Source organism: Barbatula barbatula (genome assembly GCF_947034865.1).
Source record: "Barbatula barbatula genome assembly, chromosome: 1".
NCBI lineage: Eukaryota > Metazoa > Chordata > Actinopteri > Cypriniformes > Nemacheilidae > Barbatula > Barbatula barbatula.
In genome coordinates, this window is record NC_136766.1 from 18,137,554 (window position 1) to 18,151,715 (window position 14,162).

General features: G+C 40.9%; 1 protein-coding gene across 14 annotated transcripts in view; it reads right to left on the reverse strand.

Moving 5' to 3' along the window:
- Window positions 1–14,162, reverse strand: part of fhod1 (formin homology 2 domain containing 1) — a 43,850-nt gene that overhangs the window by 5,765 nt on the left and 23,923 nt on the right. For 3 of the 14 annotated variants that reach the window (XM_079460329.1, XM_079460321.1, XM_079460332.1), the window contains exons 12-21: window positions 14,007–14,111; window positions 12,650–12,739; window positions 12,058–12,081; window positions 11,222–11,266; window positions 9,791–10,005; window positions 8,996–9,091; window positions 6,566–7,437; window positions 5,882–6,037; window positions 5,339–5,521; window positions 4,939–5,058 (exon numbers count right to left, since the gene is read on the reverse strand). In XM_079460329.1, coding sequence (XP_079316455.1) covers window positions 4,939–5,058; window positions 5,339–5,521; window positions 5,882–6,037; window positions 6,566–7,437; window positions 8,996–9,091; window positions 9,791–10,005; window positions 11,222–11,266; window positions 12,058–12,081; window positions 12,650–12,739; window positions 14,007–14,111 — 1,906 coding nt within the window. The remainder of the gene's footprint in view (window positions 1–4,938; window positions 5,059–5,338; window positions 5,522–5,881; window positions 6,038–6,565; window positions 7,438–8,995; window positions 9,092–9,790; window positions 10,006–11,221; window positions 11,267–12,057; window positions 12,082–12,649; window positions 12,740–14,006; window positions 14,112–14,162) is intronic. The other 11 variants (XM_079460334.1, XM_079460328.1, XM_079460324.1 and 8 more) reach the window with 8 other exon arrangements.

The window sequence follows — 14,162 nt, forward strand, 5'->3', positions numbered from 1 at the left end:
CTTCATATTTCATGTAAATATGTAATGATGTACGTGTAAATATGTACTTGCATGCATTACTTGAAAAAAATCACTGGTTTACTATTTACACAATACAATATTATCTGCAGTGGTGCGGACAGCTTCTGTGTGTGTGTGTGTGTGTGTGTGTGTGTAAAGTTCAATGGGTCAGCAGACAGCAAACTACTTAACTACTGACCACAGAAAACATACTCTGTTACTAACGTAACCTCGGTTCCCTGAGATACGGGAACGAGTACTGCGTAGCAGGACGCTATGGGGGAAAACTCATTTTTCTCCAATTACAGAAGCAATTCAATAGCGCAGTGAAAACTGCACGCTCATTGGTTGGAAAAAAAGTAAAACTTTAAACCAATGGTAGTGGAGCTGCCGGACCAATGGCGATGGTACCCGCCAGAAAGGGCGGGGCTTACGGCTATATAAGCCGACGCGTCGCCGTAGGGTCCTCAGGTTACTTCGACTGAAGCGACGACAATGCAGCTCATAGCACGGCAAAGAACGCAGTACTCGTTCCCGTATCTCAGGGAACCGAGGTTACGTCAGTAACCGAGTACGTTCCCTATCGATACTTCACTCGTACTGCGTAGCAAGACGTTATGGGGAACCAGTATAATCACGTCGTGCTACAGATGGAACGAAAACACAGTTTGTCTCGGAGCCTTTGCTCGGAGACGGGGTAGAACAGGGAATCCCTGAGAAGGCGGAGGTGGTCAAGCTAGTAGGTGGCCTAGTCCGTTAATCGTCCCAAAAAATATTAGGTGCTGGCGTGGCTATACGGCCAGGGCTCAGCAGCCTAATCCAAAGCAGAAAGGACCCGGGCCTGAAGGGCCGGGACATCCAGTCTGTAGAATCTTGTAAAAGTGGACGGCGAAGCCCAGCAGGCCGCCGCACAGATATCCTCCATAGAGACACCGCTAGACCAGGCCCAGGCAGAGGCAATACCTCTAGTAGAATGGGCTCTAACTCTCGTGGGACATTGAAGGCCCAAGGAAGAGTACGCCAGCGATATAGCCTCGACTATCCATTTTGACAGTCTATGTTTCGAGACCGAGACCCTCTGGTGCGGTCACCGAAGCACACAAAGAGCTGTTCCGACCATCTGAATGGGGCGGAGCGCTCAATGTAGATTTTTAATGCTCTGACTGGGCAAAGCAGGTTAGGCTCTGGGTCCCGCTCGGAGGAGGGGAGAGCAGAGAGCGTAATAACCTGTGCTCTGAACGGAGTAGAGAGCACCTTAGGTACATAGCCATGCCTTGGTTTGAGGATGACCCTGGCGTCGTTAGGCCCAAATTCAAGACAGGATGGGCTCACAGAGAGAGCCTGTAGGTCGCTAAAGCGAGAAGCAGAGCGGTCTTGAGCGTTAAGGAACGGAGGTCCACAGATAGCAGAGGCTCAAAGGGAGGGCTCTTTAGAGCCCTCAGGACTGTGGGCAGATCCCAAGTGGGAACTGTAAGAGGGTGAGGGGGGTGTAGCCGCCTGGAGCCCTTCAAGAAACGAACGATGAGGTCGTTTTTGCCCACTCCTATTCCCTCGATGTGGGTATGTGAGGCTGAAATGGCTGCCACATAGACTTTGAGCGTGGAAGGGGCAAGGCTGTTATCCAACAACTCTTGCAAGAATGACAGTATCAGCGATATGTCACAGGACACCGGGGAAGCGCCGCTTCACCAGGAGGGGAAGACAGACCATTTGAGGGCATAGAGACGTCTAGTGGACGGGGCTCTAGCCTGGGATATGGTGTTCAGGACGCCCTCTGGGAGGTCCGTAGGCTCCCGTTGAGAGGCCAAAGGTGCAGAGCCCACAGCTCTGGCTGGGGGTGCCATATCGTGTTCCCTGCCTGAGAGAGGAGGTCCCGCCTCAGGGGAATGGGCCACGGGGCTGCTACTAGCAGCTGAGAGATCGTATCCAGGAACGATATATGCTGGGGGACAGTGCACTCTTGGCAAGGTTGATCCTGAGGCCCAGGCATTTCAAATGGCTGAGGAGGAGGGATCTGTGGGACCGTAGCTCGTCCTCCGACTGGGCTAGAACAAGCCAGTCGTCGAGGTAGGTCAGAATGCGGATTCCCTTCTGTCTGAGAGGGGAAAGAGCCGCATCCATACACTTTGTGAAAGTGCGGGGAGCTAGAGAGAGTCCGAATGGGAGGACCATGTACTGATATGAAACCCCCTCATAGGCGAATCTCAAGAATCGTCTGTGACGGGGGGCTATCTGGATGTGGAAGTATGCGTCTTCCAGATCCAGAGAGAAGAACCAGTCCTCTGGGCGCATTTGCGAGAGGATCTGCTTCATCGTGATCATTCTGAAACGCTGTTTCATAAGGGCGCGATTCAGATGTCTGAGATCGAGGATGGGGCGGAGGCCGCTGTCCTTCTTTGGTACGAGGAAGTATCGGCTGTAGAAGCCTGACTCGGTTTGATCTGGAGAAACCATTTCTATGGCTCCTTTGTCCAGTAAGTTCCTCAACTCCGTGCGCAGAACTTGTGAATTTGAGTTCTGTACTCGGGTGGGGACGACCCCGCGGAAGCGCGGGGGTTGACGAGCAAACTGGAGTGAATATCCTCGAGATATTATACCCAGAACCTAATCTGACACACCGGGGATGGCTCGCCAGGCCTTGGCCCGCGTGGCAAGGGGTTGGGTGCCATGGGGAGGTACGCCGCCTCTTGGGGGCTTGACTCCCAAGGACAATGGAAGAGGAAGATTGCTCTTTTTTTGACAATGTTTGTGTTTTATTAAACATTTTGTGGTATGTTGTGTGGGCATTGGAACAGGCCCCGCACTTACAAACTTGCAAATTATCAACTTTTCGCCGGCACCTAATCTAATCTAATCTAATATCAAGTGTTGATTGACGAGGCTGATGACGGCAGGCATGGGGACAGACAGAACCGTGACAATTGAGGTTTTCACATTTCAGTTATTTATCTTTAGACGTATCATCAGTGTAGTTTAATTCTGACCTTGAAATAAAACGGTAGCTTTTCTGAAATAATAAACCTCAATGACATATGCAGTGGACAAATGCAACCTTAGAAGCAGGAACTGTGCATGGGAAGAGTAAATTAATATATCTTCTATACAAGTATTAAGAATTATGAAAACTGCATGTAAGCTGGAGTAAAGAGATTAGCTGATGTCATGTAATTCAGTTTATTGGAAATAACCCCATTAATGGTCCACATGTAAAGATTGACCAATCAATGTGGCATCTGTGTATGTCTGTGTGTGAACTCAACAAACAACATGACACACAAAATAATTTTTTAAAAGATCTTGAAAAGACCATAAGTGTTCACCATTAGATACTTAAAAAACCAAGGGCCTGCCCAAGGGTTTCCCAACCCACCCACCTTACAGTACAGACCCTGCTTGCTTTTTTTACATGCATGCAAGGATCCGCAAACAACCTAACAGCCTTGGAAAGTTAACTTCTTTCGACTCATACGTGAACATACAGGTTTTGACACACACACGTTGCGACACATTGCAATACCTCTCCTTGTTTACAAGGTTTCAAATGAAACAGCAGCACAAGACCAAGAAGAACAACAACAATGGAGTAGAAAGACATGCTGCTCTGTTTGTTGCTACTGGAAGAAGAGGAAATTGAGGGATGGCGAATTCAGTCTAATGGTGAAAGAAATGGAGATATTGACGAGGAGAAACATTATCAGTACTTTTGCTAGTCGCCCCTTAGAATGGACTTCCACCTTGAATCGAGTTCCAGCAGACGGTTGCCACCTGGTGGTTAAAGGAATTACTACAAGAAGTGTAATGTGCATGCGCGGCCTTCGTGTATTATGCAGCGAAGGTAACAAAAAGTATGCTGTCCCTCCCGTTCACTTAAAAAGGGAACCATACTTCAGCTTAACTCTTAGTTAGACCATGAAGTGAACTGAAGACCACCTGCCAGCCCTTTAAAGTGCTGCAACAGAGTTAGGAAACAATTCAATCTAATGTTAAACCCCGGGGTGACAAATCTAAATCAAATGTTATCTAAGTTGCGCACAAATTGCGTTATCATTTAAGATATTGTTAGTGAGTGATTCGACTTTTTTAAATATCTTAAATTGTCATTAAAATCTTATTTGTATCTTGGTTCATTACATATCTGACATATCTCGAGATAGCAATCAAGATAAAAAAAGAACAAAAACAGAAAAATATTTAAAACTCACGGTAATATCCTACAAAATAATTCGTCCTATGATTTACAATATTGTTTCTCACCCGCTTTCCAATCTGGGTCCTTCATACTCTGTTCATGTTTTGATCGTTGTCTTAAAATAACCGAATGCTGTGAAAGCTGCGTTTTATATAGCCTGAGACGCGTTATTTTAAGTTATTTTAAATAATCACAGTTGACATCATTGACTACCATCTGGGAAAATTTTTACGGTAGTCAAAGTTGCCCCAGAACTGATTCTGTTCCTGAATTGTTCATAATACCTCATTTTGTGTTAAATGGAAAAAAATACAATATTTTTATCAAATATGGTAATGGTTGATATCCCAGAATGAAAAATTGCAAACATTTCTCCAAGTATCGTTTTTTCGTTGTCCTTTTTTGGGTGAACTGGCCATTTAAAGTAATCCGAAATGTCCTCTGAACTAAAACAGTATTTCATGAGAGAAAACTATTAATATTCTGAGCTTACTAAGTGAGTCTTATATCACATATCCATTGTCAAAAACAGTGCAGATCAAAATATGGTGGCACATTAATAACATCTCACTGAATCTTGAGTCTCATCACTAGTAGTCATATGCGTGTTTTGTCATGACCAAATGAGATTGAATGTTAGATTTTTTTATGTTTAGGAAAATTTGAATGCATGTTTTTACAATGTATAACATTGCTCCCTTAACTCATATACATTTAAGAAGTCACTATCAAGGAAATGGAGCACTTACATTGGAGCTATTGAGAAAGTTGCCAATGGCCAATAGTGTTGCTAGGATACGCTTGAAGGTTTTGTTCTTGGCAAGTTGTTCCATACCCAGTTTCAGGTCAAAAAGAGGCTCTGCAATCTCCTGCAATATTCATGTGTGAAGGAAAGATGATGACAGAGAGAGATTGAAAAAGAATGGTTATATATATATATATATCAGTGTGATGAGAATATTACAATTTGATAAATTTCATTAGCTTGACTTCAGGCTGTTTGTGGTTGCCAAGCAACATTGCAACTTGGCATATACATATAGAATTTGTGGTCACAGGCGTGTGCGTGTGTTTTAGCACTTAAAGGAACTTTTAATGACAAAGTATTTTCACTCTTAGTAAAAGTAAGTTTTGAAAAATGGCTCTGACCTTCTCCATGGTGTCATAGTTCAATTTAAAGGCCCAGAGCTGTAATCTGGCTGTGAGGTTATTGATGGATGAGAGAGTGAGCAAAAACTGCTCTGCTGTACCCAGAGGCACATCAGGGTTAGCCAGCTGCGCTTCCTGAATCTTCTGCTTCTCTTCATCTGTCGGAGTCATAGTCAGAATTTTCTAAATAGAAAAGATGGCACTTTAATGTTTATAAAGAACACATTTCTCAGTTTTGTTAAGAGAACAAAATGTTTTCATTCTAGTTCGTTTTAGAATCCATTCACATCTGTAACATAAAAAACCTGATGAAATGGCTTGTTAAAGTTTTGGATTATTGGACAGTGAATATATAGGGAACCGCTTCAAATTTGGAAAGTTGATCTTTTTCTTTATTCTAGCTTAGTTTTTTTATTCACTTTTAGTAGTATATTAGCAAATACAGTAGATGGCTTCAAAGCTACAGGACCCTGGACTGCAAGCGATAAATCGTCTTTTTAATGTGCTGTTACTGCCCCACTGTGGATATCAGGACTGCATTACCTCAATCCCCTCTTTAGTGATGGCAAATTCATCAAAGTTAAGAATGGCAGCCTTGATGACATGTAAAGCAGGTAAAACAGTCATGCCAATGTTGATGGCATTGCTTCTCTTAGGATCAAGGACCAGAATGGCACCTTTCTTGACTTCTGGACCTTTCTGTGGAAAACAAAACACAAATGCAATTCAAATAAAAACTCCTTAATAGCATAACCTTCAAAAATTAAAACTCTATTCAGCATATTAAAAGCACTCATCCCCATAGTTCCTTAACATAATTATAACAGTGTTTAGTAATTCAATACACTTAAAGGGACAGATCACCCGAAAATTTTAATGATATACTAATTTACTTACCCTTAAGTTGTTCCAAATCTGCATAAATGTCGTAGTTCTGATGAGCACAGAGATATTTGTACGAATGCTTATAAACCAAACAGTTCTTGGCCACCACTGACTACCATAGTAGAAAAATTACATTGGTAATCAGAAGTGCCACAGAACAGTTTTCCTTCCTACATTCTTCAAAATATCTTATTTTGTGCTCAACAGAACAGAGAAAGCTATTTTTCCGACTATGGTTCATTTTTGGATGAACTGTTCCTTTAAGTAAATTGGCATGGGGTTCTATTTGTACATATTCATATATAAGTACATCAATTATTCAGTTAGGTTTGCAAGTTGCACCTTCACTACAGGTAGGTCTTTTCCCTTGGACTCAAACAGGTGTTCCAGCTTTGCTGTATCAACTGCAACCTTATCAAGCGTCGCCCACACCGTGCTCCGCCCAAACATGCACTTCCTGGGACTGTCGGGCTGTTTGAGCTCCTTCCAAAACAGCTTAACTGTTTTCCGTTTTGTCAAAAATGCTGGATCAATCCCCTGAGACGAAGAAGGTAGTCCTGGAGGCGGAGGGGGCACACTCATACCTCCAAAGGGTGGAGGCAGAGGAGGGGGTGGTGGAGGCAGTCCAGCAGGCCCAGGAGGAGGGGGAGGTGGTGGAGGAGGTGGGATAGCAGAGCCCAGCCCTGGCATTGGGGGAGGGGGAGGTGGTATTCCGTTAGACAAGGCATTGTCAAAAGTGTCTATATCCAGCACATCGATATCTTCCTCCTCCATCAAATCAGAGAAGTCAAGATCTTTGATGCGTAAAGGCCTGGAGCTGGGCTGCAGGTGCCCCCAGGCATCCTGACTACCCCGGGACAGTGGTGTCATCATCGTCTTCTCCAAAGTCTGTGAGTGCATCTCCGCTTCAATGCTGTACTGTGGACACAGCTGCAGCCTGGCACGAGCTGCCTGAGTGCTACCTCCGAGGCTCTCCAACTCAGCCCGCTTGGACGTGTCATCTGAGGATTGAGAGGAGCAAGACTGCAGTCTGGAGAGCCGTCCAGCCACACTGGTGATGGTATTGTCTTCCAGAGCACTTTCCAGACTGGGACTTTTCAGACCTCCCGAGCTGGTGTTGTTTTTGGAGTAGAGCATGTCCAACATGAATTTCCTGTCATTAGAGAGGGTGCTGTGCTGTTCTGTTGTACTGCACCGACGCTGCACACCAACCTCTAGAGAAAGAACAAGACACTTAACACTGGTGGTACAATCAAAACAATACCAACTTTATAGTACACAATAAAGACTAGCAGCAATGATGTCCATTTTTGCCCATTCTTCGCATTTTATTCATCTGTATTATTAAAGATGCATTACAATTTGTGCATGCATGTTGATTTCGTGTGTATGGGAGTATAAACTGAAGTTAAAAGGATAGTTCACCCAAACATGAAAATCTTGTCATGAACTACTCACTCTCTAGTTGTTCCAAACCTGTATATATATATATATATATATATATATATTTATTTGTTTGGTTGAACGGAGAGAAAGATATTTGCATGTAACCAAACAGTTCCTCGACCCCATTGACTACCATAGTAGGAAAACAGATGCACAGATTATTGCAACAATATTTTACTATAAGAGAGGATCAGCAAATATTAACTAATAAACGTGCAGTCAATGTTTGCTTTATTTCTTACAAATATGCATAGAAGAACAAAAAGCTTGCATGTCTGAATATAAAAAAGTGTGCCTTTTGTCCATACTGTGTTTTTAGTTTTATTGTTTGTACCGCACTGTTCAATGTTGATATACTGAGTGCTTTAGAAATAAAACTTGAACTAAAAGCCATATTACCTCATATGCTGTAGTTTGCCCTTATACCTTCAATGTTCAGTGTTGTTGTACCATATATCTCATATTTGGTTAAATCCAACCTGAAATGGCGTTAAAAGCAAAAATGGTACAAATATGTCTTCCAGGACATCACTTTTGGCCACTACTGTACGTTCTGTAGCCCCAATGGCAGAGAATGGCACTAACAAATGCTCCGATACGCAGAAAAAATGTACTGTGCAGTTAAAATAACCCAATCGGATGTTTGGATGATTCCTGTATAATAACAGCATGATAAAGAAATCCTCTTACCTTTAGTTGGTCCAGCACAGGCACATATCACTGTGTTTCCACATGCTACCATCCTGTACTTTCAGTTAGCCACTGCAGACTAACAGCATTTAATTTTCAGCTAACTGCCTCAACCCTCATTAAGTCAAAACGGAAACCGGGCGAGGGAGATCCTCATCTCCAAATGTAAATAGTTTACATGTCAGGCCTTCTACTTCAGCTAATTTACACTCCCTGGACGAAGGGTTTGTTAGTGACTGTGTCATATGGACCATGGCCACAGAGGGAGAGATGGAATCTCTTTCAAATATTTCCACTTTGGAGCTTTGAAGATTTTGCTCGAACCACGACTTCTAACTCGTGACTTTAAGATGTTCCATTAGCCCTTATAGAAAGACTTTTGCCCTGTGTGCTAGATTTTCCCTACTGTAGGTCAACGGAAAAAAACAAATCAAGTGATTATACTCTTACGTCTCAAAAACATTTGTTCGCCTATCTTTCTGGCAACATAAAGATTCTGGAGGGACATGTCTAAAATAGATACAGTATGTGGATGACATAAGACGTATGTATCTGAGGCTTACAGAGATACCGAACAGAATGATGATATGAAGCTTGATAGACACAGAGGGGAGGGGTGGGAATGAAATCTCTTGCCTGCTTCATTGTGGGATGTTGTGTTTCCTGGCTGCTCCAGGGTGTGTCTGGTCAAGTTGATCCCTTGAGACTGGCTCTCCTGGTCACTAACAGACCCTGCAAAACAGACATTTCCACAACTCGCACTGAATTAAAGAAATCTGCCTACCGCACAGAAGAATAAATGTCAACAGTCTGCATGCAGTACAAACACAAGCTTACCATACGTCTTAAAAATTAAAGAATTTTGGAGCCTAAAGTTCCTTGAGTTCATATGAACACAATTCTGAAAGTGTGATGCTTTGAACAAATACATGCTGTGCATTTTATTTTAACCTCTCAATGACGTTTCTTACCAGAGTATGTGTTTGCTGGGCACAGATAATTATTCCTCTAGAGATTACAGTCGCCACAGAAAAAGTAATGTTTTTACATTTTTAAAGTACATTTTTCATATTTTTTCCAGAGCACTATTTTTAAACTGTGTGCAAAACGTGCACAAATAACACAAAAAATTAAGTAAATCTTAGACAACAACTGACCACAATCAAATCTCACACACATGTTTAGATTAAGCAAAGCGTAACCGAACAAGGAAAACTAGGAGATCAATGGCTTGGAAAATGAACAGAGCCTTGACTACAACATGGCGACAAAGAAAGGAAAGTGAATACAAAAAGAAATTGCAACAAAACGTGGTGGAGAGATTTAGAAGGAAGAAATTAGGGGGTGATTAAGGAAGCAAATTACAAATAAGTAATGTTCTTCTTTATAATGTGCTTTTAACTCCTAATAGGGTATTGTACAGTAGATTACCCGTGCAGATAGAAGAGTCAGACGGGAACAGAAGATCGGGGGTATGAGCACCTGCAGAGGTTGAGCTGGAGACTGTCTGCTCAGCTTCAGTAGATGGAGCAGATGAAGTCTCGGGGTCTGTAGATGACACACTCTCGCTCAGAGACACACTGGCGACCTGTGACTTCCTTTTCTTCTCAAACTGGGATGCAGCCAGACTACGCAAGAATGTGTCTCTATAAATCCATTAGAGGAATAAATAAACAGTAAATTATTGGTCTGTAAACAAGGGATGACATAAGCAAGTTGGAAATGATATTATAAAATAGAAAGCCAAATTTGAATATAAGTAATAAGAATTATTTCATTCAGCAAAATAATAAAAATGTGATTAAAGGATCAGTTTCCTATAAACGTTATTAAAGGGAAATCTGGCTTTCCTGACAACATGCAGTCACATTGGAGAAAAACAATCATATAAAAACATAAATGCAAATAATTACATATCCAACAAAATCCCTTATATCCCACCACCATAACCAACCCTGCAGTGACTGACAAAGCCCACCACCATCACTACAGACCTCTTACTTCCCCTCACAAACCCAATGACATAAGCACCGCTAGATTTCCCTGAGGTAGGGTAGAAAACAATCAAATACACAGTGTGTATTCTTGTGAATGATTAGTTATTAAGCTTAAACTCTACAGGCTGGGAGACCGATCCAGTAATATTACTGTAATATTTCTCCCTATAGTGTTAAACCCGAAAAGCTGTGATAACTCTTACTGAGGCATGTGTGAAAATAAACCACTTCGCATGAATAGGATATTCATGATGTAACGTTTTACAAGATTTTTAGCAAGGTTTTATAATCTTAAAAATAAACTAAAAAAGACAAAGAAGTCAAAGCATATTAAAGTTGTCACTGCATTAACACTGTATTATTGTCACCTATAATCATTAAAGTTACATGACTAAAAGGTACAGTGTATGAGATTTAGTGTCATCTAGCAGTGCGGTTTCAAGGGTGGCTGACGCGGGACTAAGATGTCGTCACGTTTTCGCTTCTTTGTTGAGGTAGATAATGAATACACGAAACAAGCTCTATAGAGAGGTTTGTTTAGGGCTACTGGAGAAACAACATGGTGAATTCTGTGTAAAGGGGCCGTGGTGAATGTAAATATTGCTCATTCTAAGATAATACAAACGCTTCATTATGTAAGGTCTTTATATTCACATCTGAAGACATACTCTGTATATTCTGTTAATAGATCCTCCAAAATATACACATTGGACCTTTAACATGTGTTAGATAAATTCTAAAAAAACACAGCACACGACAGCCTCAGGTTCTGAGCACAGCAGCTGAATTAGCCCAACACCCGGATGCCGGCATGCTGATATATGCGGAAAGAGTCTGTTGCTGTACAGAGCTACTGGATACTTACCCATAATTCCTCAGAACTGGCAAGTCCCTATTCACATTCTCTAGACTGGAGAGAAACACTTCAATTCACATACACAGTCTAAATCATTACTGTTACAAAGCCACAGGTCCCACTATAATACTGTATATATTATAGAAAATGCCATTAGACCCTGGGGAATATTTTAGGTTATACAGGTGCTTTTCTTTTCTTTGCAACTTTCGAAACATTTACTGTTGAAATAAAACTATTTTAGGCTTGTCACTCTTAAAAGCTTTACATTGCTTTATAGTCAATTATAGTCAATGCTTTATCGGATGCCAAAAAATCCTTTATTTTTGCATGAATGTGGAAATATATAATGTTTGGCGCCCACAAAAACAGGGCAGAGTATGTAACTTATGAGTAAGAGATGAGAAGATCGTTCTCAGGATAAAACAGAGAACAAAGAAAATGAGAAACAAATGAGAAGGAAGGGAAAGTGCAGCCAGGAAAGAATTGCTGTTTATTCATGATAACCCAATGTATAGTTGTCACTGCTTTCCTGAACTTTATATAAAATCAGACTACAAACTTAGTGAAACAGCAAAGTAAGTGTGAAACATAAAATTGTTATTGTTGTGGATAATTAAAATTTACCAATTCGACAAACTTTCCCTAAATTCTTGTTTTACAATTAAATGAAATGTCACTTGGATTAGACCTTAACAGATTGATTCATCATATTAACATTCAATCTTTCCAGCCAGCAGTTCCTTCCTCCAACCCTCCCTACCCAATATAACTAACTATAACAATGATTGAAAGTGCCTGTAACTCCAAAAGCCACATTCTTTAGCCACACTGCAGCTACTCACCAAACACTGTCTGCCTGCTGCTGTCTGTAAAAGGAGAGAAAAGCAAAGTCCAGGAATGTTGGACGCCACAGCAAAGGAAGAGATTAGGAGTTGTGCCAAATATTATGAGAGAAGAGGATGCAAAGAAGGGCGAGAGAGAAAATGACAAGTCATCAGAGAAAACAGAAGACAGACAATCTTTTAGAACAAAGAAGAAAACAAAAGCACTAATGCAAAAATTATTGTATGATAACGAAAATGAGTAGGATAACGGTATGAAGCACACTTTATCCTCTACATAGATACTGCAAATATTTCTTCAACCAAATCTAACAACATAACTAATAAACACATTTCAATATCTTCCTAAAATCACGGCCTTAAAAACGTGCCTACTGTCCCGTCATTGGTTTCCATATACAATACAGTAAAATGTTTTTGACAGCTTAAGCTATTGATTATACTCCTATCCCATTTAAAATCCGGTGTTTCTTCCCATTTCCTTGACAAATATCGCCATGCATCGTCTCCACCATGACCCTATTCCCTTTCACTCCTCTATTCCTCTGGCCTTCTATCAGTTCTCATCTCAGAGCATCAGTCGCTTACTGACCTGAAACTCCTTCCCTCCGTGTGGCTGGGCTGCTTTGCTGTCATCTGGGAAGGTTTCTCCAGAGGAGAGTCCGTTTCTGTGAAAGAACGTCTGAAGAGAGGCAGTCCAGTTAGTGCAAGGTCAAGGCTGAAGCGCGCACACACACACACACACACACACACGCACACACACACACACACACACACACACACACACACACACACACACACACACACACACACACAGCTATGGGGACATACCATAGACTTCTATTGTGTTTATAATCATTTAATTATAACTATACAGTAGACTAACCACCACTCACACTAACTTTCTCAGGAGACATTTTTAGACAAACAAGTGTACAGTCACTATATGCCAGTAAATATGACTCTTGCTCTGTCCACTAAGCAATAAACAAAAAAAGATAACATTCATGACTTAAAATTACTTTTAAATTTAAAACATGCTAATTTAAGGTTATATCTTTATATTATAAAATAATATAAACAACACTAATAAAATAACAATATACACAAAAATTATAATATCTAGAAATACTGTGCATAATTACATGTTTTATATAACATCAGTACAGTAAAGCAGCAGTGACTTAAGGCACGGTTTAGTCTCTCTCATATAGATAGATGATCAAGCTTAAAATTACTATAAACCAATCCGTATTTATCTTATAAACTATTAAATCTAGGCTATCTGCATTTAAAGTGGAATACAAGGATGGCAATCCGATCCATGATCTTTCGTCAGATTGAGAATCTATTGCTTTACAGTCAGCTGTTTTTTATTTATTTTTTATTTATACTTCACAGACGTGCTGTTTACATCATGACTGCAGTAACTGTGAGGCTTTATCTACAGTTCTCGTCCACAGAGCACTTCTGGAGGATGCCAAAATAATCCTCTCCATCTACTGCCAAATACTCTAAATAACATCCAGCATGTATGCACAAAGTGATTCATTTGTTTTTGTTAGACTTGTTTAATGTGACCCTTAGATCATAATTTAGGTGTGTGATGTAGTTTGTCAATAGCCAGACATTAAAAAAGTGAGATCATGAAAACAAAAAAGGACAATTGTATAAAGAATAATGCATGTGTACAGTGGATAGGGAAAATTGCTTGAATGGTAAGCTAAGAAAAGTTTGAAATGAGATGAATTTAGTGTTGAAGTTACAGTGGTTTGCTAACTGACACCTGAAATTAAAATCAAAGCTAAATGATTCATGGTTTAACCACAGTTACCATGTTGTTGGTTTTATTTGTAGTAAAACCATAGCCAAAAATGAACTAGTGTCTCAGCAGCCAGAAGAATTTCAACCACCAACAAACAAAAGGTGACGTAAAATGTGCTACAAACCTGTTGGAGCTGCTTGAGGTTTCCTCTGTTATAGACCTGGCCTTTTTTAACCTCCGTCTAGAAATCCCCATGTGAGAAATGTAGTGACTCATGAAAGAGCGCGCCCTAGTGGATGACCACAAAAGTGTGGAGGGAAGAAAGGGAAGGAGAGAGAAA